This window comes from Manis javanica, chromosome 11 (assembly GCF_040802235.1).
Source record: "Manis javanica isolate MJ-LG chromosome 11, MJ_LKY, whole genome shotgun sequence".
NCBI lineage: Eukaryota > Metazoa > Chordata > Mammalia > Pholidota > Manidae > Manis > Manis javanica.
In genome coordinates this window covers 80150891-80176083 of record NC_133166.1, presented here as the reverse complement: position 1 = coordinate 80176083, position 25193 = coordinate 80150891, and the positions used below count along the sequence as shown (strand labels likewise).

The window sequence follows — 25193 nt, the reverse complement described above, 5'->3', positions numbered from 1 at the left end:
ATTTGTTTTCTTCTTATGGCTGAATAATATTCCATTGTGTATATGTACCACATCTTCTTTATCCATTCGTCTACTGATGGATACTTAGGTTGCTCCCATTTCTTGGCTATTGTAAATAGTGCTCCAATAAACATAGAAATGCATATGTCTTTTTGAATTTGGGATCCTGTATTCTTAGGGTAAATTCCTAGGAGTGGAATTCATGGATCAAATGGTATTTCTATTTTTAGTTTTTTGAGGAACCTCCATATTGCTGTTATTTGTCTTTTGGATGGTGGTCATCCTAACTGGTGTGAGGTGATTTCTCATTGTGGTTTTATTTGCATTTCTCTGATGATTAGCAATGTGGAGCATCTTTTCATGTGCCTGTTGGCCATCTGAATTTCTTTGGAGAAGAGTCTGTTCAGATCCTCTGCCTATTTTTTAATCAGGTTATTTGCTTTTTGGTTGTTGAGGTGCATGAGCTCTATATATATTTTGGATGTCATCCCCTTATTGGATATGTCATTTATGAATATATTCTCCCATACTGCAGGTGCATCCTTAACTTTTTGAAACCCTCATGGGTCGATAGTTTTGGGAACTAGGAGTGGGGAATATATGACCTTTGTTGTCTAGCAGAGCCAGTGGAAATCTCAGCCTTGTGCCTTGGGAATGAGTTCAGGAAGGTAGTTTAACCTCTCAGAAACTCAGTCTCCTTCCCTAAAGGATGAGAATTCTACTTGCTTGATGGAACGTGTGCTTGGTAGCATTTGTTCCCCTTCCCTCCTTCTGTGCAGCCCAGAGATGACACCATTTCCAAAAATGCACCACGTGGAAAAGGAAATGTCCTATATTCTGAGTGGCTATTACGATTGCCTTTATTCTCATTTGTGACACACTCTGTGTTACGTTATAGTCCTCTGTGTACATCTCATTTCTTTTGCTCTTTTTTACTGGGGATAAATACTTGAGGGTAAATACTGGTTTAATTACATCTGTGTCTGTATCCTGAGTAGCACATTTTGAGAGACTGAATACACAAAGAGAGAATGGCCAGACCACATGTGACAACAGAACTCTGACCCACAAACTCTGCAGCCATCTGCCTAGAATAGCCAGGACCTGGGAGATGACTATCAGCTTCCCTAACTTTTGCTCTGCTCCTGTGGCCTCAGGCCATAGCCTCCAATGCAGGACATCCCCCAGCTCAAGCCTTCCTACAAAGCATTCTCACTCCCCTGCCTGCCTTTGAGTCTCTGACAAATGTAAGTGATACATTGCTATAGCAAGCTCCGAATTACATATCCTTTGCTCTCATTTAGGTGGTCTTCATTCATTTCCACACATATATATCACAGATGTATATATAACAGAATTTCAAAGAATGATTTGGAGTACATCCTTGTCCAAAATGATACCTTTATAGAACAAAAGTCCCTTTCCAGTTCTAACATTCTACGACTCATACAGAGGTGTTGAGGTCAAATTAAATTTCTATGCCTTAGAAAATCTAAAAGACCAAATTAAATCCCAATCACTTCAAGCCCAGCAGTGCTGTTCAGTTAAGAGCCATGGGTATGGAGTTGCATTCTTTGTTCCAAAAGATACTTATCTTCCTATCAAATAAATTACCAATTTGCTTTTTCAAAAATCCCCTCACATACCCATAGGGCCCTGAATACTAAGAGTAATGCAGAGTCATCAGCAGGACCACTGACAATGAATGGCCTTGGGCCCCAGTGAAGGAGAAATTATTGTTTCCTCATTTCTGTTTGTGTATCTCAGGCTGACTTCTGTTCTTCTTGCCAGCCACGGTTACGTGTTTTAGATCAGTTCCTCTGGGGGAGCAAAAACATTCCTTACCCTGCTCTCCGAAGGGCCATCCTTGTGTCTCTGCAGTTGGTATTAGGTATCGACTGACACGGAGATGGTGAAGATGTCCTACCCAGAAAATCTGTGTTTTTAGAAAGTGGAGTCATAGGAAACCAAGTCTTGTGTGATCTATACTTAGACTCTTCTAAAATTTGCATTATAGATGGCATTTTAAAAACTTTCTTTGTAGAAAATTGAGTAGACAGGATATTAGACACAAATAAACAGAATACACTGGGCCCCCATGTACTCCTCACTGAGTTGTAGAAGTCATCAATTTATTATATCAACTTAATTTTTAAAGGGAATATAAACTCCTTCTACAAAAGATATTATTTAGGAAAATATATGCTGATTTTTCAATTAGTGTGAACTTCCTATATTAAAATGTGATGATGGCTCATCCAGTAGGCCTCAGCAGCTGGCCTCCTAATACTGTGGGTACTTGGGCACCAGATTTGATCCTATTTAGTGAGCAAGACAGATAATTCATATACTAATAAAGCAAAATATGTATTCCACTTTTACATACATTCTTTAATTTGTTCCTAATAATCATGTAATATGGTTATTAGCTCCTTTTTGCAGAACTAGGGGTCTAAAAACTACCATGATAGACTCAGGGTTATAGAGTGGGTAGGAAGCAGGCATGCTAGTGAGGCCCACTTGCAGAGCATGGCAAATGGAGAATGATACCTCAGAATGATGTTCTGCCCCCCAAAATATGAGTATCAGTTGTTTCTTCAAATAAAATATAAATGTCTGGAACATAGTCTCCTCTCAGGGGAAATCTGGGGAAAAGACTTCTACTATCTTGAAAATGTGCCACTGAATTGCATATAGTGATAGCAATCCTTGGCATTTCAACCAAGATTTTGAAATGTCTCACTTTCAACTTCTCCTTATCCCCATGCATTCCCTGGGAACTGCTGCTAGCATTCAAAGAAATTTTGAAACTATACAGAACCCATGTTATTCGATCTATAATGTGGTTGTTGAAACAAAAATTCAGTGACTCTAAGTGCCTCACTAAAGTGACTAATATTTATCACATCACTGTGAGTCTACCATGTCCAAATGTTACATGCCTATTGGGGGCTGAGGTTTGTGACAGGAAAGGAGATGCGGAATGACGCCCCAGAGGAGGGATTCTTCTGGTTGTGCTTTGAACATTGGCTACAAATCAGATAAACTGTGGGGCAGTGAGGAAGCTTCAGACTGATCTGCCCAGTTTGTGGAGCACTATGTCCAGGATCAAGCCCAAGCGTGTTACACACAGGTGTGAGTGGAAATAGGACAGGTAAATAAAGAGAAACTGCCACAGGAAAAAGAGAAGCTGCCATATAACTGAAGCCAGATTAATCTAAGGTCTTCATGGGAAGCCAACAGAGACAAAGACTTCAGGTGGGAAGTCAGACAGTAGCTCAGGGAACAGCACCAGAGCTACAGGAAAAAGGACATCAGGAGGATGAATCCAGGCAGAGGCTGGGCTAGCGTGACCACTGGGAAGAGTGCTACAAGGTTCCCTCTTGCAGAGGTTTTCAACCTTTTACAGCAAACCACAGGAAGACAAATGTTTTCCATTGTGACTCAGAACAAACATGTATATTCCCAGATATACAGATTTAATTGAAACAAAAGTTGTACAAAATGACACTTGGCCCTCCCCTAGGTAGAGAAGTCTGGTGGCATTTTCTATCCTATTCAATTAGACTAACATAAAAACAGAGAAGTTTCAACGTTCTCAACTCCTTTCACGGGTTACTAATTGCAACACAATTCAGCTAGTAGTTTGTAAAATGCTACTGTACTGGGAGCATTCCATGAGGAAAGGAACGTAAGCAAGTAGCTTCCATCCTTACCACCCACCAACCAAACAATTACACAAACAAAAAACTCCCTGTCCTCCTGTGGCCACTGTCTACTCCACTTGATTTAAAGCCAAACCAAGCCTTTCTTGCCTTCTAGAAAGAGTTATTTAATGCAGCAGTACTTAAACTTTTTGACCTCGGAAACCCCTCCACACTTTTAAAAATTACTGAGAACCTTCAAAAAGAGTTTTTGATCAAATGGGTTATATCTACAAATAGTACCATTTTTGAAATGATGGTTTTTGAACTGAGCAATCTAAAGTGTAAGTGTACATATCCAGTTTTATTTCATTAAGACTAAAATAAGAAAGCCACTCCCTGTTATTATAAATGTTTATCACAAAAATAACTATTTCCCAGAACATATTTAATGAGAGGAGTAGCATTCTCTTATATTCTTTGCAAACCTCTTCAATATTTGGTTAGGAGAAGACAGCTGGATTCTTAAATCTATTCTGCATTTAATCTGTTGCAGTATATTTTTTGGTTGAAAAAAAAAATCTGGCCTCACACAGGAAATACTTTAAATAGGAAGAGATACTTTAATAGTCTTTTTTGACAATTAAGGATACTCTTCTCAGATATGATACCAAAGTTCTAGAGGTAGTAGATTTTCAGTTGAGCTGTAGCACCTGAAAACTTATCAATGAACTTTTCATCCTCTATTACATTAAAAAAAATCCATTGGTCTATTCTGCACTGTGAACAAATGATTTTCCCTGGAAAACAGTGCATTGGTCATTTGGAAAATACTGGTTCTCTGAGTTACAGATCTCACAAATGCTGATACATTTCATTATGCGATATCAAAGTGATATTTGTTCATGTCACTACCAATCTAATAAGAAAAGCCTGAACCACTGGAATGACAATTCTCAGTTTTCTAAACTTCTTTCACTCAAAAGCCCAAACTTTACCACTGACAACTAGTGCCATCAACCGGTTTCCTTGAAGTACCAGGCTCATTTTGTTCATTAAATATAAATAAATGTCTACCAAATATCCATGTCTGAAAGGACAGTTTGTCCTTCTGTCATTCTTCCAAGTAAAGTGACGTTCCATGAAAAAGGAGACTTGCTCAGCCTGTAGCTCCTTTCCTGGAGATGGCTGTCAGGTTCCGGCAGGTGGGCTCTGCCTCTCCAAGCCATCCTCCACACGGTGGTCAGAGGGACGTGCTGCAAGGAAATCATTTTCCTTTCCTATTGAAAATACTCTGTGGCTTCTCCCTTGTCTTAGGATCAAGTTCAAAGTGCCTGGCATTGTATAAGAGGCCCTTCCCCATCCATAGTGCCATCCTTATCCCTTCCATTTCTTCCCACGTTGGAGTTTCCAGTCATTCCCCAAGAACTGTCCTCATGCCTCTGAGCCGTGGCATGGCCTGCCTACCTGGCAAAACTTGGCTTCTCCTGCAAGGTTCTGCTCAAGTGCCCAAGGGTGTAAGGGGCCTTTGCTCACACACTTTACACTCAATAAACCTCTATGATTGTCCTTATCACCTGACATTGTGTTTCTGGTATATTTATCTGTCCCTTCCACTAGACTATGAATTTCTTAGTAGTAGATATTGTATCCTGTACAGAAACTTTTTACCTAGCCTGTATATATTCAAAATATACTTGTTGAATTAGTGTATGAGTGGGCCAGAGATCTCCTCAGTGTCTTTAAGCTTACTGTTTGTAGGCAGACCTAGTTTCAGACCTACAAGCACATGGGCCCATAGATTGAGGCAAATAAGGACAGTGGAGTTGTCAGGAAGAGGCTATTCCTGATATCATCGAGGCAGGCTGTGGACGTGGGGCCCATAGTTCATGAAATGGCGCATGGAGGATTTAGAGGCACATCAGTTAGGCACATTTTAAATAGGTTAAGTAAGCCTCCTTCACACCAGTTTGCATTTTGGAGAAAGGCTAGAGGCAAGGATTTTGTACACATACCTAGACCCCAGTAGAAGGCTTTGATCCCAGGAAGACATGTCTCCAGAAACACAGCCATCTAGGTTATCACTGCACTGCAGATAACAGTTTTACTCCATTAAATACCTTTGCCTGCACCCCATGTGTTTCTTCTGACTGGGAAAGATACTCAGACAGCAGAACATTAGTAATTTGGGCAGTTCATTGGTCAGATCAGGAAAAAGACCTCAATGGCCAAATTGTGAAATACTGGGTAAAAAAAATTTTTTTGAACAGATGTCTCTGATATGACTTCCAGAGGCCTTACTTTTCTAATTTGTACTAAAAACCTTTAAGAGAGAAGCATGGAATATAGGCCTTCCAAAACAGCAGAGATACAGAACCTTACTTTGTAGGAAAATTTTAAGCTCTAATGCTCGGCAGAAGACGCTTCTACTAAGGTATGCAGGGTCTAGATTAAGGTAACAAGAGAACAACAAAACAAAGGGAATAAAAAACAAGTCCTTAAAAAGAGGCAACAATAAAACTGTCATTTGAAAATTTGCCTGAAAATAATCCCTGTAGTTGGTGCAGCCATACCTGAAATGTGACAAATGGTGGTCCGACTTTCTAGTCAAATATGGGGGAAAAAAACAAAATTTTTGGAAGTCCTAAGTGATCACACCACTCTACATTTCTAGTCATGGTCAACCTGCAACTTTGAGGTTTAGAGAGGAAAGATTAAGCCATGGTTCCCCTGTGTCATAACTGTTAAACTCATTTTCTAAGGAAAATTATTAAACTCTGCTGCTGGACTACTTTATCGCTTCTTAAAAATCACTTAGACTATCACCTTCAGTAAATTCTGTGTCGTGTAAATCCAGTTGTTGCCTTCAGTGAAGTTCTTCAGTGGTTTCACACTAAATTAATTCACTCGCTTGGCAATTTATCCAGCCTGCTGGCCCGCTGAGCAAAGAAAAGCATGATAAATTGAAAGAAGAGGTGGTCTTTAGTGAGTCCTTGTACCTTCCATAAGCTCTCCTATCGTACACCCTCGGCATTCACACGCCTAGTGCACATGAGGTGCTGGATAAGTGGCTGCTGGATGAGTGAGTGAGTGAAGAAAAGCTCTTGCTCTTGTGTGATCACACAGGCTCTGGCACTCAGCGGGGCCACTCTCACGAGTGCCTGTGAACCTAGGGTGGTCTCAGTCAGCCCTCCGTGATGACTTACCCGAGGCCTGACCTGTTGTGACCTCCAGGCACTTAACAGCTACACCCTTGGCTCTGCGCCTTTAAACCAAGCCTGGCTCTCCTGTGCCCTCTTCCTTGTCTTTTCTCCATTATCTAATCAGCCTCCAAACTGCACCGATTTCACCTCATCAATGGCTCTCCAAACCAGCTGCTCTTTATCTGTGAAACAAGGGCCTTAGTTCAGCCACTTCCACCTGCACTGAGCACAAGGCATGTATCCCTGTCCACTCACACAGCATCCACTCCCCGCCAACTATCTGCTCCCTAAAGCCAATCAACCAAAGGCTTAGAGCCAAATAAGAGAGTGTGTCCCCCCAGAATGAGAAAGGCTGACCCCCCCATGTGACAGCACTGACTGGGCACCCCCAGCTTCCCCTCCTCCTTCACCAGAAGAGAGGCCAGACCTGCAGAGGTCAGACCTGGGCTCCTGGAGGGGAGCTTGGCCCCGGAGGGAGACTCAGGTGCACCAGGGCCTAGAATGCTCAGTCTTTCCTCCAAAAGTCACCAATCAGATCAATCACACAGATTTCCCAGGCCAAGAGTTAAAACGGCTGGGGTTGAAATGGTGTGCTTAGAGAGTTTGCCTCTTTATAAGAACCAGAAGTGGAGGAAAGGCACTTTCCACTGCCAGGCTTTATGAAGCATTAGTCAACAGATGGGGGAGAGGTTTTGAGGACAGCTGGTTCTCCCTTTAGATTTTTGTCTCCTCCTACAGGAGGTTGAGATGGGGGGGTGGGGGCGTTGGGGTGGCACTTAAAGAAAAACAGAAAAATAAAAGCTGTTCCATTAGAACTACCTTTAGGGGGACCACCAGTGGAGCTCTGGACCCATCACAGCTTTCGGTGGTGTGATATCTGAGCAGAACATGCCTGGTCCCCACAGAACCACAGAAGGCGCCCTGGGAGCTGACCTGTCACGTAGATGTGTGAGACACACCTCAGCTGTGGCAGTGCCCGGGACTGAGATGCAGGCAGAAGCTAGGGCAGCGCAGTGGGACTTCACTGATCAGCTGAGTGTCTCCGGCCATTACCAGTGAGGCCTGCAGACACCTGGTTCTATAAAGACTCGGAAGGCCTTCAGAGATGCAAGCATTTGCTCCTCCCAAGAGATTACGCAGAAAATGCTTCTTGGATCATAAAGGTTTTTGGTGTTGTTTTGCTTTTGCTTCATTAAGCATAACCTGCATGTCAGCTGGGGTTCCATGTCCTTGAGGTTTATGGAGGGGTGCTTTGACCCTCTTCCATTTTGTAGGAGAATTTCAAGCCAGGAGATCTTCCTTTGAGGACCCTCGTCCAGTGATCCTCCTCTGAGGAAGTTGTAAGCCACCCTGACAGTCCTGCTAATCCTTCCCTGGCTCAGCTCTCACCAAACACAGCATCATTATTCTGTGGATCAGGAGCTCAGACTCAGCCCTCACTCAGGTCTCCACAAGAATGCTACTCACTCCCAGTACTTTACGAGGTTTTTTGGAATTACAGTTGAAGGGATAACAGGAAAGGCCTACATCCCACTGCCATGTTCCAATGTCTCTGCCCCTTCCTCCATTCATCCAGATACCTCAGATGCACATGCGCACAAACACACACACACACACACACAGAGTGACCTGAGCCCTCTGCTTCCTCTGCAGAAAAACAGAAAAACCAAGGGTACTTCCTCTGCTTTCCTGCAGGACAGCCTCCCCCACACCCAGCTCTCAGCTTCTATCCCAAGTATGCCTAGCAAGGAATTTTCCCAGCAATGTCAGTTCTCTATTTAAGAAAAGTTCTCAAGCCAGCTGTTGAAAGAATAAAGTGATCTCTGTATTTTTCCAAACTAAAGTAACTTGAACCCATGGTAGGTGTTCAGAATATAAAGGTACATAACCTGTATTGCTCTGCCCAGAGTTCTCTTTACTGTGACCTGGCATGGAAGCAGCCTACAACCAACAGAATTTTATACCCCACCTTGAGCTTATAAAGGAGGAGGACAGCTGCACATAAAATCTCCTTTCTAACAGATCTCACTTCCTCTGAGGGACCTAGAGTACTTTCTTCCCATGAATACTCACAGCTTCCTTCTGAGGTGAGGAATAATGCCTTTATCTCCACTATGCAGGTATCAGTGTGTTAGTGAGTCCCAAGCTTGCCCCTGGAGCTGGTGGGGCAGCAGCCCACCTGGGACCCTGAGCCCTGGAAACTCCTGTCTGGGGTGAGAAGACAATGCTGCCTCAAAAGTTTCCAAGCGTTGCTCCTTCTGCCCCCAGAAATGCTAGAAATTGAGATTCCCCACTTGTACTGATTGAGGCAAGGTAGCATGGGGTCAAACCCCAGGTCAACACCAAGACTTTCCCCCTTAAAATCACAGCTCTTCTGCTCTCCGGCTGCTGATCTCGGGGAAGTTAGTCAACATTTCAGTGCCTGAATCAAAGCTGCTGAAAAACAGAAGTGATAAATAATAGTATCCACCTTACAGGTTTATTATGAGGATTTAATGAGTTTACACCCTCCTACCCCTGGCCCCCCCCATACACCCACTACAAGAGCTTAGAAAGGTGCCTGGTACAGAGAAGCACCACATGTTAGCTATAATTATTTCTTCTTTCCAAATTGTGCAGTCTTTATTTAGCAACATAAAATTGATTTTTTTTTTTGTCTGGGTGACACCATTGTCTAACTATAGACACTAACCTTGCAGAATCCTATGCATATGATTAAATCCAATATATTACCATTCCATTGTTTGCTTCCCTTTTCCTTCCTTCCTTCCTTCCTTCCTTTCTTCCTTCCTTCCTGAGGGCCTACTATGTGACATGTGCAATATTAGATTAGGTCTAGTAATATAAATTTCAATTTAATGTCAAAGTAATAGCATAGGGCAACCCAGATGAGGAAGCACCTTGTTGTCTAAAACTATCAGGAAAGACTTCCCTGGGGAGGAGACACTATAGCTGAAACTTCAAGGATAAATAGGGGTTCATTAAATAAAGAATATTTGCAATATTTAGGGGAATTTTTTCCAGAACACACCTATATTTTTTAAAGCTCACATGAGCAGTTATAAAAAACCAACATATACTAGATCATAAAGCATATCTCAACACGTTTCAAGCATTGGGATAATATAGAAAGCGTAATTCTATTAAGCTAGAACTCAGTTGCTAAAGTAGCTAATACCCACATTAGATAGCCATTTAAAAAATAATAAATTTCCATGTTATTTTGTCAATTAAAATAGAGCTAAATATTTAAATAGTGTAAACTACAAATAGTAGTAGTACTACTGTGTATCTAGATGTAAAAACATAATTTTATAGATTTCTCTCTGCAAATACTTAACAAACTTCATGAATACGTAAAGATGACACATTTCATTTGAAAATAACAGAAATGAGTTTTTAAAAGTATAGCTGGAGGCAGAGCCAAGATGGCAGCATGAGTAGAGCAGCAGAAATCTCCTCCCAAAACCACATATATCTATGAAAATATAAAAAAGACAACTCTTCCTAAAATAGAGACCAGAGGACACAGGACAACATCCAGATCACATCCACACCTGCGAGAATTCAGCGCCTCGCAAAGAGGGTAAGACACAAGCCCCGGCCCGGCGGGACCCGAGGACCCCTCCCACCAGGTCCTGGCAGGAGGAGGGTAGTCAGCAGGGAGGGAGAGGGAGCCCAGGACTGCTGAACACCCAGCCCCAGCCATCCGGACCAGAGTGCAGACACAGTGCATGCGTGGGGCCCTGGATACTAAGGAAACAGGGCAGCAAGACCAGTGAGTGGGTGCCTGAGGCAACACTGGAGAACAAAGAAACGGGAGCAGCCAATTTTCTTTTTTTTTTTTTTGGTGAGTGCTTTTTGGAAGTATTAAAGGGACAGGGACCCTAATACTAGGGAAACACGGCAGCAAAAGCAGTGAGCAGGTGCCTGAGACTGGTGCCTGAGGACAAAGAAAACAGTGCATTTTTCTTTCTTTCTTTTTTTTTTATTATTTATTTAATTTTTTTTTTTTTTTTTTGCTGTTGTTTTGGTTTGGAGAGTGCTTTTTGGAAGTCTTAAAGGGGCAGGGCAGGACACTTAGCCCAGAGGCACGGAATCCGGGGATCTCTGGGCACTCTAAACCCCTGGGCAGCAGGGAGCACGGAGGCCCCTTACAGAGATAAATAGCCTCCCGGCCGCTCCCCCTCCAACGGGGCTCCACCATTTTGGAGCATCAGGTGGAGCCAGGCCACGCACACACCAACAGCAGAGATAAACTCCAAAGCAGCCAGACAGGAAGCAGAAGCCCTGTCTGCGCACAGCTGCCCAGCACAAGCCACTAGAGGTCGCTATTCTCCCAGGAGAGGGAAGCCACAAACCAACAAAAAGGAAAGCTCTTCCAGCCATCTCTAGCACCAGCTCTGCAAAATATCTCTATCACCATGAAAAGGCTAAACTACAGGCAGACAAAGATCACAGAGTCAACAACTGAGAAGCAGACAGACATAACCAGTCTTCCTAACAAAGAATTCAAAATTAAAATCATGAACATGCTGACGGAGATGCAGAGAAAAATGCAAGAGCAATGGGATGAAGTCCGGAGGGAGATCACAGATGTCAGGAAGGAGATCACAGAAGTGAAACAAACCCTGGAAGGATTTATAAGCAGAATGGATAAGATGCAAGAGGCCACTGAAGGAATAGAAACCAGAGAACAGGAACGTATAGAAGCTGACATAGAGAGAGATAAAAGGATCTCCAGGAATGAAACAATACTAAGAGAACTATGGGACCAATGCAAACGAAACAACACCCATATTATAGGGGTACCAGAAGAAGAAGAGAGAGGAAAAGGGACAGAAAGTATCTTGGAAGAAATAATTGCTGAAAACTTCCCCAAATTGGGGGAGGAAATAATCGAACAGACCACTGAAATACACAGAACCCACAACAGAAAGGATACAAAGAGGGCAACACCAAGACACATAATAATTAAAATGGCAAGGATCAAGGACAAGGAAACAGGAGTTTTAAAGGCAGCTAGAGAGAAAAAGGTCACCTATAAAGGAAAATCCATCAGGCTATCATCAGACTTCTCGACAGAAACCCTACAGGCCAGAAGAGAATGGCATGATATATTTAATGCAATGAAACAGAAGAGCCCTGAACCAAGGATACTGTATCCAGCACGACTATCATTTAAATATGATGGTGGGATTAAACAATTCCCAGACAAGCAAAAGCTGAGGGAATTTCCTTCCCACAAACCACCTCTACAGGGCATCTTACGGGGACTGCTCTAGATGGGAGCACTCCTAAAAAGAGCACAGAACAAAACACCCAACATATGAAGAATGGAGGAGGAGGAATAAGAAGGGAGAGAAGAAAAGAATCTCCAGACAGTGTATATAACAGCTCAATAAGCGAGTTAAGTTAGGCAGTAAGATACTAAAGAGGCTAACCTTGAACCTTTGGTAACCACGAATCTAAAGCCTGCAATGGCAATAAGTACATGTCTCTCAATAGTCACCCTAAATGTAAATGGACTTAATGCACCAATCAAAACACACAGAGTAACAGAATGGATAAAAAAGCAAGAGCCATCTATATGCTGCTTACAAGAAACTCACCTAAAACCCAAAGACATGCACAGACTAAAAGTCAAGGGATGGAAAAACATATTTCAGGCAAACAACAGTGAGAAGAAAGCAGGGGTTGCAGTACTAATATCAGACAAAATAGACTTCAAAACAAAGAAAGTAACAAGAGATAAAGAAGGACACTACATAATGATAAAGGGCTCAGTCCAACAAGAGGATATAACCATTCTAAATATATATGCACCCAACACAGGAGCACCAGCATATGTGAAACAAATACTAACAGAACTAAAGGGGGAAATAGACTGCAATGCATTCATTTTAGGAGACTTCAACACACCACTCACCCCAAAGGATAGATCCACTGGGCAGAAAATAAGTAAGGACACGGAAGCACTGAACAACACAGTAGAGCAGATGGACCTAATAGACAACTATAGAACTTTACATCCAAAAGCAACAGGATAGACATTCTTCTCAAGTGCACATGGAACATTCTCCAGAATAGACCACATACTAGCCCACAAAAAGAGCCTCAGCAAAATCCTAAATACTGAAATTCTACCAACCAATTTTTCAGACCACAAAGGTAGAAAAGTAGAAATAAATTGTACAAAGAAAACAAAAAGGCTCACAAACACATGGAGGCTTAACAACATGCTTCTAAATAATCAATGGATCAACGAACAAATTAAAATAGAGATCAAAGAATATATAGAAACAAATGACAACAACAACACAAAGCCCCAACTTCTGTGGGATGCAGCAAAAGCAGTCTTAAGAGGAAAGCATATAGCAATCCAGGCACACCTGAAGAAGGAAGAACAATCCCAAATGAATAGTCTAACATCACAACTATCAAAACTGGAAAAAGAAGAACAAATGAGGCCTAAAGTCAGCAGAAGGAGGGACATAATAAAGATCAGAGAAGAAATAAACAAAATTGAGAAGAATAAAACAATAGCAAAAATCAATGAAACCAAGTGCTGGTTCTTTGAGAAAATAAACAAAATAGATAAGCCTCTAGCCAAACTTATTAAGAGAAAAAGAGAATCAACACAAATCAACAGAATCAGAAATGAGAACAGAAAAATCACGACAGACTCCACAGAAATACAAAGAATTATTAAAGACTACTATGAAAACCTATATGCCAACAAGCTGGAAAGCCTAGAAGAAATGGACAACTTCCTAGAAAAATACAACCTTCCAAGACTGACCAAGGAAGAAACACAAAAGTTAAACCAATTATGACCAAAGAAATTGAAACAGTTATCAAAAAACTACCCAAGAACAAAGCACCCAGGCCGGACGGATTTACCTCGGAATTTTATCAGACACACAGAGAAGACATAATACCCATTCTCCAAAAAGTGTTCCAAAACATAGAAGAGGAGGGAATACTCCCAAACTCATTCTATGAAGCCAACATCACCCTAATACAAAACTAGGCAAAGACCCCACCAAAAAAGAAAATTACAGACCAATATCCCTGATGAATGTAGATGCAAAAATACTCAATAAAATATTAGCAAACAGAATTCAACAGCATACCAAAGGATCATACACCATGACCAAGTGGGATTCATCCCAGGGATGCAAGGATGGTACAACATTCGAAAATCCATCAACATCATCCACCACATCAACAAAAAGAAAGACAAAAACCACATGATCATCTCCATAGATGCTGAAAAATTATTTGACAAAATTCAACATCCATTCATGATAGAAGCTCTCAGTAAAATGGGAATAGAGGGCAAGTACCTTAACATAATAAAGGCCATATATCATAAACCCACAGCCAACATTATACTGAACAGTGAGAAGCTGAAAGCTTTTCCTCTGAGATCGGGAACTATACAGGGATGCCCACTCTCCCCACTGCTATTTAACATAGTACTAGAGGTCCTAGCCACGGCAATCAGACAAAACAAAGAAATACAAGGAATCCAGATTGGTAAAGAAGAAGTTAAACTGTCACTATTTGCAGATGACATGATATTGTACATAAAAACCCTAAAGACTCCACCCCAAAACTACTAGAACTGATATCTGAATACAGCAAAGTTGCAGGATACAAAATTAACACACAGAAATCTGTAGCTTTCCTATACACTAACAATGAACCAATAGAAAGAGAAATCAGGAAAACTATTCCATTCACAATTGCATCCAAAAGAATAAAATACCTAGGAATAAACCTAACCAAAGAAGTGAAAGACCTATACCCTGAAAGTACAAGTCACTCTTAAGAGAAATTAAAGGGGACACTAACAAATGGAAACTCATCCCATGCTCATGGCTAGGAAGAATTAATATCATCAAAATGGCCATCCTGCCCAAAGCAATATACAGATTTGATGGAATCCCTATCAAATTACCAGCAACATCCTTCAATGAACTGGAACAAATAATTCAAAAATTCATATGGAAACACCAAAGACCCCGAATAGCCAAAGCATTTCTGAGAAAGAAGAATAAAGTAGGGGGGATCTCACTCCCCAACTTCAAGCTCTACTACAGAGCCATAGTAATCAAGACAATTTGGTACTGGCGTAAGAACAGAGCCACAGACCAGTGGAATAGACTAGAGACTCCAGACATTAACCAAAACATATATGGTCAATTAATATTTGATAAAGGAGCCGTGGACATACAATGGTGAAATGACAGTCTCTTCAACAGATGGTGCTGGCAAAACTGGACAGCTACATGTAGGAGAATAAAACTGGACCATTGTCTAACCCCATACACAAAAGTAAATTCAAAATGGATCACAGACCTGAATGTAAGTCATGAAACCATAAAACTCTTAGAAAAAAACATAGGCAAAAACCTTTTAGACATAAAAATGAGTGACCTCTTCTTGAACATATCTCCCCAGGCAAGGAAAACAACAGCAAAAATGAACAAGTCGGACTATATTAAGCTGAAAAGCTTCTGTACAGCAAAAGACACCATCAATAGAACAAAAAGGAACCCTACAGTATGGGAGAATATATTTGTAAATGACAGATCCGATAAAGGCTTGACGTCCAAAATATATAAAGAGCTCACATGCCTCAACAAACAATAAAGAAATAATCCAATTAAAAAATGGGCAGAGGAATTGAAGACAGTTCTCCAAAAAGAAATACAGATGGCAAGCAGACACATGAAAAGATGCTCCACATCGCTAATTATCAGAGAAATGCAAATTAAAACTACAATGAGATACCACCTCACACCAGTAAGGATAGCTGCCATCCAAAAGACAAACAACAACAAATGTTGGCAAGGCTGTGGAGAAAGGGGAACCCTCCTACACTGCTGGTGGGAATGTAAATTAGTTCAACCATTGTGGAAAGCAGTATGGAGGTTCATCAAAATGCTCAAAACAGAGCTACCATTTGACCCAGGAATTCCACTCCTAGGAATTTACCCTAAGAACCCAGCAATCAAGTTTGAGAAAGACAGATGCACTCCCATGTTTATCACAGCACTATTTACAATAGCCAAGAACTGGAAGCAACCTAAATGTCCATCGGTAGATGAATGGATAAAGAAGATGTGGTACATATACACAATGGAATACTACTCAGCCATAAGAAGAGGGCAAATCCTACCATTTGCAGCAACATGGATGGAGCTGGAGGGTATTGTGCTCAGTGAAATAAGCCAAGCAGAGAAAGAGAAATACCATATGATTTCACTCATCTGTGGAGTATAAGAAAAAAGAAAAAACTGAAGGAACAAAACAGCAGTGGAATCACAGAACCCAAAAATGGTCTAACAGGTACCAAAGGGAAAGGGACTGGGGAGGATGGGTGGGTAGGGAGGGATAAGGGGGGGAAGAAGAAAGGGTGTATTATGATTAGCATGCATAGGGGTAGGGCTGTACAACACAGAGAAGACAAGTAGTGATTCTATAACATTTTGCTATGCTAATGGATAGTGACTGTAAAGTGGTTTATAGGGGGGACCTGGTTTAGGGGAGAGCCTAGTAAACATAATATTCTTCAGGTAAGTGTAGATAAAGATATTTTTAAAAAAAGAGAAGGGGGAAGGGGAATTACTCCCTGATAGGATAAAACTAACTGTAAATCAACGATTAATGCATGCTTTAAATATCCTTAATTTTGATCACTTAAAGGGTGTCAGATGATCAGCTATGGAGGTACACTTTTCTGATAATATTCATTTCTCTTTAAAAAAATCAAAAAAACAGTTCCTGTGTGGTGATCTCCAATGAGTTCTACACAATGGTATAAAGGGCATATCAAAGTGTGGGCAAAGGGTCTGTTTGTGTTTATACAGAGGATCAAAGCCTAATTTGGCTACCCAGAAAATGAACTAAGATACGATATGAAGAAGAACTTCCAACATCAGCACTCTCTGGAAGAGTCATACCAGAAGATGATCATCAAAAAACCTCAACAAAGATCCAGGCGATGCTGCAGTTATAGTTGCATCCATCGCACCAGTTCCGGGGCTCGCCATTGGAATGAAGAAGGAGATATATAAGCTGGCCTGTGCTTTCAGTAAAACAACAAATTTGACTGGATCTATACTGTTGGAACTCAACCAAGAATTAGGAGAAGTGCAAGTTGCAGCACTCCAAAATCTTGAGACTACAGACTATCTACTGTTAAAAGAACATATGGGATGTGAACAGTTCCCAGGAATGAGTTGTTTTAATTTGTCTGATTTCTCTCAGGCTCTTCAAGTGCAGTTGGACAATATCCATCATATAGACAAATTTTCACAAATGCCTAGGGTGCCTAACTGGTCTTCTTGGCTCCACTGGAGATGGCTGGTAATTATAGATCTGCTTTGGTTATGTAACTGTATTCCTATTATGTTAATGTGTGTGTGCAATTTAATTAGTAGTTTAAAACCTATACATGCTTAAGTTACTCTACAAGAAGATATGTCAAAGAAATAATCAATCTTCCCATGTTTTCTTCCACCTGCTACCTCTATAGCTTTTCTTCTTCCCTCCTAATTACAACCCTCAAATAGAATTCGTGCCTCATATCGAATTTACTGTGTATCATAATTCTTCCAAGTGGTAAAGATACCTCAAGACAAATGCTGGACATAGAAGCCACAGGGCATAAATCTGCAAAGAAGCAAAAAGCTAACCTTTTCAAACAGTATGGCTTCTCTCTCACTTACCAACTTTACATCTCCATGTATGGCCCCAGAAGATGACTGGTTAGCCAGAGATGGGTAAGATTCCTCAAGGGAGGAACAACCTAAGACAGGCACAGTCGCAGGGGGGCCATCAGGTGAGAAATTAGGGATCAACAGAGGTGAGGCTCAGAACCTCACCCCCCCTGTTGTGAGAAAAATCTTCTGCATCCGTGGATGTTTTATTGCCCTTGTCTAGCTTGGATTAACACATAGTCTACAGGCACACACCTGGTCATCTACATTTGCTCTCTTACAACACTAAACTATGTTTTCTACCTTTATCTTGCATCTACCTACCACTTCAGCATTTTATTAAAAATAAAAATAATAATAATAATAATAATAATAAAGGGAGAAATGTGGGATTCACATATAAATCAAGTATAAAAATCAAACGAATATTCATATTTGACCTGATTGTTTATAGTTCATAATTCGTGATCAAAACCGAAAGTTTTTATGATGAATGCCCTTGTACTGTTCACCATGTACCAACTTATTCACTATGTAAGAATTTGTTCACCATGTTAGAACTTGTTCGTTATGCTTCAGAAGATTGGAGACTGATGAGAATTAGGCTGGGGGTGGATTAATGATTGTGCATTGAGCATTGACTCCCCTATACAGAATTTTATTTATGTTAACAACCATTTGATCAATAAATATGAGAGATGCCCTCTCAAAAAAAAAAATAGAGAGAGCACAGCAATCTTCAGTTAATCGGATGGCTCTGTTCCTTCTTCAACTGGCTTTCCCAGATTTGCCTGATGGGCTTTGTGACTGGAGCTGGTTACCAGATGCCCCATGAGACTAAGCAGTGGCTGTGTCACACAGGACGCTGCTCTGGGGCCGCACGCACCTTTACGCTTCCCTCTAAACTACTAGGACAGGTTTCCACAAGGTGCTGTTTGCCCAAGGAGAGCCTCCATCATGATCACTGTGGAGATGGTGGAGGTCTGTGTGTAAAAAGGAGTCCTGGGACCCTGCCTCAAAGTTGCTAAATCACAGTCTCTGAGAGTTGAACTTTGAAATCTATGTGTTTAGCAACCATGACCAGGGAACTAAATTTGCTCATTGCTACTGTGTCAATGTTTCTTTTTTGTTCTTTTTGTAATTTTTTAAAACTTTTAGTATGATTAATCTACAATTACATGAGTGACATTAAGGTTACTAGACTCCCCCCATCGCCAAGTCCCCCCGACATGCCCCATTGCAGTCACTGTTCATCAGTGTAGTAAGATTCTGTAGAATCACTAATTGTCTTCTCTGTGTTGTACAGCCCCTCCCTGTGCCCCCCCCTACATTATGTCTGCTAATCATAATGCCCCTTTACCCCCTTATCCTTCCTTTTCCACCCATCCTCCCCAGTCCCTTTGCTTTTGGTAACTGTTAGTCCATTCTTGGGTTCTGTGAGTCTGCTGCTGTTTTGTTCCTTCAGTTTTCTTCTTTGTTCTTATACTTCACATTTGAGTGAAATCATTTGATATTTGTCTTTTTTCCACCTGGCTTATTTCACTGAGCATAATACCTTCTAGCTCCATCCATGTTGTTGCAGATGGTAGGATTTGTTTTCTTCTTATGGCTGAATAATATTCCATTGTGTATATGTACCACCTCTTCTTTATCCATTCATCTACTGATGGACACTTAGGTTGCTTACATTTCTTGGCTATTGTATACAGTGCTGCGATAAACATAGGGGTGCATATGTCATTTTCAAACTGCGCTGCTGCATTCTTAGGGTAAATTCCTAGGAGTGGAATTCCTGGGTCAAATGCTATTTCTATTTTTAGTTTTTTGAGGAACCTCCATACTGCTTTCCACAATGGTTGAACTAAGGTACATTGCCACCAGCAGCGTAGGAGGGTTCCCCTTTCTCCACATCCTCACCAACATTTATTGTTGTTTGTCTTTCAGATGGTGGCCATCTTTACTGATGTGAGGTGATATCTCATTGTGGTTTCAATTTGAATTTCTCTGATGATTAGCGATGTGGAGCATCTTTTCATGTGCCTTTTGGCCATCTGAATTTCTTCTTTGGAGAAATGTCTGTTCAGCTCCTCTGCCCATTTTTTAACTGGATTATTTGCTTTTTGTTTGTTTAGGTGTGTGAGCTCTTGATATATTTTGGATGTCAGCCCTTTATCGGGTCTGTCATTTATGAATATATTCTCCCATACTGTAGGATGTCCTTTTGTGCTATTGATGGTGTCCTTTGCTGTACAGAAGGTTTTCAGCTTGATATAGTCCCACTTGTTCATCTTTACTTTTGTTTCCCTTGCCTGGGGGGACATGTTCATGAAGAAGTTGCTCATTTTTATGTCCAAGAGATTTTGCCTATGTATTTTTCTAAGAGTTTTATGGTTTCATAACTTACATTCAGGTCTTTGATCCATTTTGAGTTTACTTTTGTGTATGGGGTTAGGCAGTAATCCAGTTTCATTTTCTTACATGTAGTTTTCCACTTTTTCCAACTCCAGCTGTTGAAGAGGCTGTCATTTCCCCATCGTATATCCATGGCTCCTTTATCATATATTAATTGACCGTATATGTTTGGTTAGTATCTGGACTCTCTATTCTGTTCCACTGGTCTGTGGGTCTGTTCTTGTGCCAGTACCAAATTGTCTTGATTACTGTGGCTTTATAGTAGAGCTTGAAGTTGAGAAGCAAGGTTCCCCTGTACTTTATTCTTCCTTTTCAAGATTATTTTGGCTATTTGGGGTCTTTTGTGGTTCCATATGAATTTTAGAACTATTTGTTCCAGTTCGTTGAAGAATGCTGTTGGTATTTTGATAGGGATTGCATTGGATCTGTGGATTGCTTTAGGCAGGATGGCCATTTTGACAATATTAATTCTTCCTAGCCAAGAGCATGAGATGAATTTCCATTTGTTAGTGTCCTCTTTAATTTCTCTTAGGAGTGTCTTATAGTTTTCAGGGTATAGGTCTTTCATTTCCTTGGTTAGGTTTATTCCTAAGTATTTTATATGTCAAGTTTCTAAGCCCCCTTTTTTTTAGTGAGAAAGAACCATGAGAGGAATTTATGTATATAATCTTTAGCTCACACCAATGTTTTCCAACTGGAATTTAATATTAGCCAAAAAATGGAATGGGAGGAAATTAATATTATGAGGGTTCTTTTATTGCCTTTTTTGTCTTTCCTATTTGTATCTCCTTTCCCTTAGAGTACATATCGGGTTACTGCTATCCTCAACATGTTCACTTAGCTACTTTTTTTGTGCAGTATGCACCAAGTAGTCTCAAAGTTAGAATACCAGTATTACTATGAACAATAAATCCACTAATAAAATGTAGGATATAGTTTCTGACTTATTTTTCCCTTAGATTTATTTCAATAAAACTGGACAAACAACTGTATCCAGGTTATTTGAAATAATCCTTTGTTCTGTATAGTTATCAACTTGAAATCCAGTCAACTTCATTTGTTTTTACTTATATTCGATTTTAGGTATTAAAAAGAAAAAGACTCCCTCTTTCTTTTTATTTCATTATGATTACCAGCACTATATTTTCCCTCTTTACCAAGGTAAATAACACAGTATTGCAGTTTGTGTTACATCTTTTCACTATAACAGAAGTATAATATTTCACTGTGTTTTTCAGAGGTTTTTCTATAAATAATCCATTCATGTCACTGAATTATTGACACATTTAACAATAAAAACAGTTTGCATCTTCGAGGTTGCTTACAGTCCATGAAATTTTGGGCTAGTGTACCTCCCTCAAAAATGCAACTCTCCTCACAGATCTGTACCACAGGCTCCCATGATGTCCTGCACTCATGATAATTGTATTTGATTATTTAGTTGTGTGATTATTTTTTCCTTAAAAAAAAACGTTGATTGAAACTTTGTTCTGTGTCAGGTGTTGTGGTTCTGTTTTGACTGATAGGCTGTAAACTCCACAAGGAAAGGGATCTTTTTCCTCCACCCAGAGCACAGACCTGGCCCTCCTACCTTTGGTGGCCTGGAATGATTATTGAGAAAATACAGGAATGGACATTTCTCTGGGCCGCATTCTCCATATAGGGATCAAGTCCATGTGACATTCTAACAAGTCCATGTGCATTTCTGCCTGAAAATTGTCAGTTCTCCTAAATTCTCCTACTGTTTATCTCTATACATGACACCTAAGAGCAAGTATAATAAATAGTATTTACTCTCTTCAGGCTTTCAGAAAGGTTTAAATTGTGTTCCTGGGAGTTTCTTGTTAATGAAAAAGGAAGCAGAATCCCTGGCTTGTGAACAGCAACGGTCCTTCGAGAGGTATGCATCACTAATAGACTGCCGCGCCTTTCTTTCCTTTTATTAAATCCAATCCATCACATTTCCCTGTTAGGATGGATGATGTACGTCACATTTAGCTGGCTGCATTTTTAAGCATCATCTAATCTTAACAGGATATGTAATGTGAGTTAAGTTAGTGTGATGAGCCAGACCATTAACCAAATGTCTTTCATTCTCTGCTTGGTTAATAAATATTTCCTCTGTATTTTATTTTGGGGCAGCTAGCAAAGGGAGCCAAAAGTCTTTGGTTGCCTTTAAAAAAAAATCAGTGAAGTTACATTGGCTATTGGGCATAACCAACTCCAGCTTGTATGTCTGTATTGCTCAGGTTTGGAATAGCAAGAAAGACAGGGAAAAACAAGGGCTGTTATGTTATGAAAGAAAGGTCTGGTAGGTCCCTAGCAGTTTGGGTGTCTTTTAGGTTTTCTTTTTAAATATTTGCCTACTGTGTCTTCAATTCCTACACATATATCCAGACAGTCTCCTCCTCACCCTCACCAACTTTTGCCTGTCTTCTAGAACAGTAATTCTCGATGGCATGGCTTCACACCAGCAGCATTGGTCAGGATCGCCTGGAAAATGGTTAGAAATGCAACTTTTCAGGCCCAACTCCAGACCTACTGACTTGGAAACTCTGGGGATGGAGCCTCCATCTTCTTCCTTTCATAAGCCCTCCACATGATGCTGGTCCTGCCTCAAGTTCGAAAACTGTTCTAGAAAGAGTGAAATAACATCCTCGTTTTGGTGATTAGATTCAAGTGAACAAGCAGAGATTCAAATTCCCTTATGTCTCCAAATAATCATTTGGCTCCTTTTCCTGTGTGCTGAGTATTTAGTTTAACTGGATATGTAAGACTCATGTGTGACTCTGGAAAGGCATTTTTATTTTTAAGGTACAGAGAATAAAATCTCAAGGGGAAAAGCATATTTTGCTCAGTTTTTTAAAAAGTGTATCATATCATTGGCATATTCTTCAAACATATCAGATACTATTCTTCAAACTTGCAAATACATCTGTTCTTCAGCAAATGTTGCTTTCTAAATTGTGCCATTATTATTAGGTTACAGCCCACTCTGAGAGTGGAATTATCCTGGAATTATGCTTTCTTTCACTTTGTAATGAAGTCTTCCCTTGCTATTATTTCATTTTTAACTTACATTCATACCCATCTCCAAGGATGGATGGGACAGAGAAAGTTGTCACCTTTAGATTATAACCAGAAGGAACATTAAAAAACAAAACACCTAATCCATACCCTCAATGGTTCAGGTAAGGAAACTGATGCTCAGGAAGGTTAAATAATTTGCAAAATTCAGCTCTTTGGTGGTTTAGTGGAGTAGGTTTTCCACTGTTTGTTAGCAATCCTTTTACGTAACTAGGAGAAAGGTCTTAGCATTACTAAGAAATACACACTTTGGGGCATGAAGTCACTACTGAACCTCATTTCTGCATTTTTCTTATTTTCTCCCTTCTTAGTAGCAGTCATGAACATCTGAAAGCTTCCGGCAGGATTGGTAGAGGTAGTTTCTTGCTCAGATGTTGCCAAGCAGAATAGCAGATTCATTGGCAGACATTTTTTTACATGTCAAGTGATTCTAGTTTTTAAAAATGGAAGTTAACAGTGGTCCTTGGTACAATTAAAAGCACAAGTCCAGAGCTTAGTGTTCTTCCCTGTGTTATTGTTAATCATTTAGAATGGTTAATTAACTTTCAAATCAACTCCTGGGAAATTAAAGGAACATCTGGAGAAGTGCATTATTTTGGACTTCTTATGTAAAAGTGGTTACCAGGTGGGGCCTTGCTGGGCTAGAAGAATTTTCACCTCTACCTCCCTTCCCGCTCCTTTTTAAAGTCAGCTAAACAATATTCATTCTAAATAGAAGTTGCATAGCTCCATCTACAATAGGACTGATAATGTGGAGACTGGAGTTACTGACCAGCCAGAGCATCTCTCTGATGATATCCTTGCCTGGATGCAGAGAGGTGGATCTGTAAGGATACAATTCAAAACTTGTAATTCTGAATTACCCTGAAGAAACTTGTTATACCATTAATTTGATATAATGGTAATTCTTGAAAAGCAATCTAGAAATAGTATTAAGAGATCTAGGATGAACTAGCAATCATTCCCCTACCCCTTGGCTAACATACTGCCATTTTATGTAGGCATTTGGGCTCCACTCCTTGTACTTTAGGGCAGTACAAGGCATGCTCAGAAGGACCAGCATCACCTGGGAGCTTGTTGGAAATGTAAACGAATGGGCCCTACCCTAGACCTGCTGATTTGTGGATGGAGCCCAGAAATCTGTGTTTAAGTAAGTTCTCCACATAACTGTGGTACATACTCAGGTTTGAGGACCACTGCTCTTTTGTGGGTTGGTTAGATCTATCCCATTCTCTCTGCCAGTGATTGGCTTATGAAGCACACAATTCTAACTCCTTTAACCTAAAGGGATTTCTTCTGTGCAGCTGCTGACAACACTTTTTTGCCATTTAAGAAAGCAAAAATAAGAGATGGACTTTTTTGTCTTTGGACATTGTATGTGATGAAATGTCCAGTCACATGTCAAATCACCTGGTGCTTCTGCAGCCATCTTGTGACCATGAAGTTCACGTACTGATGATCTACAATAGAAATATGGAAAGAACCTTGTTTAACAAACTCTGAAGTCACCCCAGCTTAGAACTTTTCATTTTGTGGGATATTAAAACAGACAAAACAATCACTGCTTACAGCATTTTGAGTTCAGTTTTTTGTTTGTTTATTTGCTTGTGTGTTTCTAGTGGCCAATAGCCTCTAACATACACTTGAACACAGGGTCATTTATGGCTTTTGCAAGTAAATCTTATGGTCAGTTTGGGTGTTTTTAATGGTGGAGACTGGGGGTTAAAAACTCACCTCTTTTTATGTCACTTTAGTTTTGCAAATTGTTTTTCAACATGGTAAAGAAAGTATAATTTTGAGAAATTCCTTAAAGTTATGTTTATTTCTTCCCCACAGTGCTAATTAGCATCTAAACAGCAGTTGTCCTTCTGTCAATATTATTGGGTAAGAACATCAATATAATTATTCACTTGTTTAACTGTTCCTTAATTTGCCTTCTTTCTGGTCCTAAGAGGACATGTCCAGATGGGAGGAAAATGTGAACTACATCCTCCAAGGCTGAAAAATCTTAAAAGAGTTACCACCACTTTATAGAAAATCCCCTACTTCTCTGAAGGACTGCCTTTTTTTTGCTTATTATTTTGTATGTTCAATAGCACTTTAGTAATCAGTTT

The 25193-nt window shown here is 40.3% G+C and overlaps 1 protein-coding gene across 13 annotated transcripts in view; it reads right to left on the bottom strand.

Annotated features, from left to right (window-relative positions):
• RGS7 (regulator of G protein signaling 7) overlaps positions 1-25193 on the bottom strand; it is a 425240-nt gene that overhangs the window by 241023 nt on the left and 159024 nt on the right. Inside the window, exon 2 of one of the 13 annotated variants that reach the window (XM_073216751.1) lies at positions 24490-24539. The exons of the other annotated variants lie outside the window; for them this stretch is intronic. Coding sequence (XP_073072852.1) covers positions 24490-24519 — 30 coding nt within the window. The 5' untranslated portion in view covers positions 24520-24539. The remainder of the gene's footprint in view (positions 1-24489; positions 24540-25193) is intronic. 13 annotated transcript variants of the gene reach the window in all.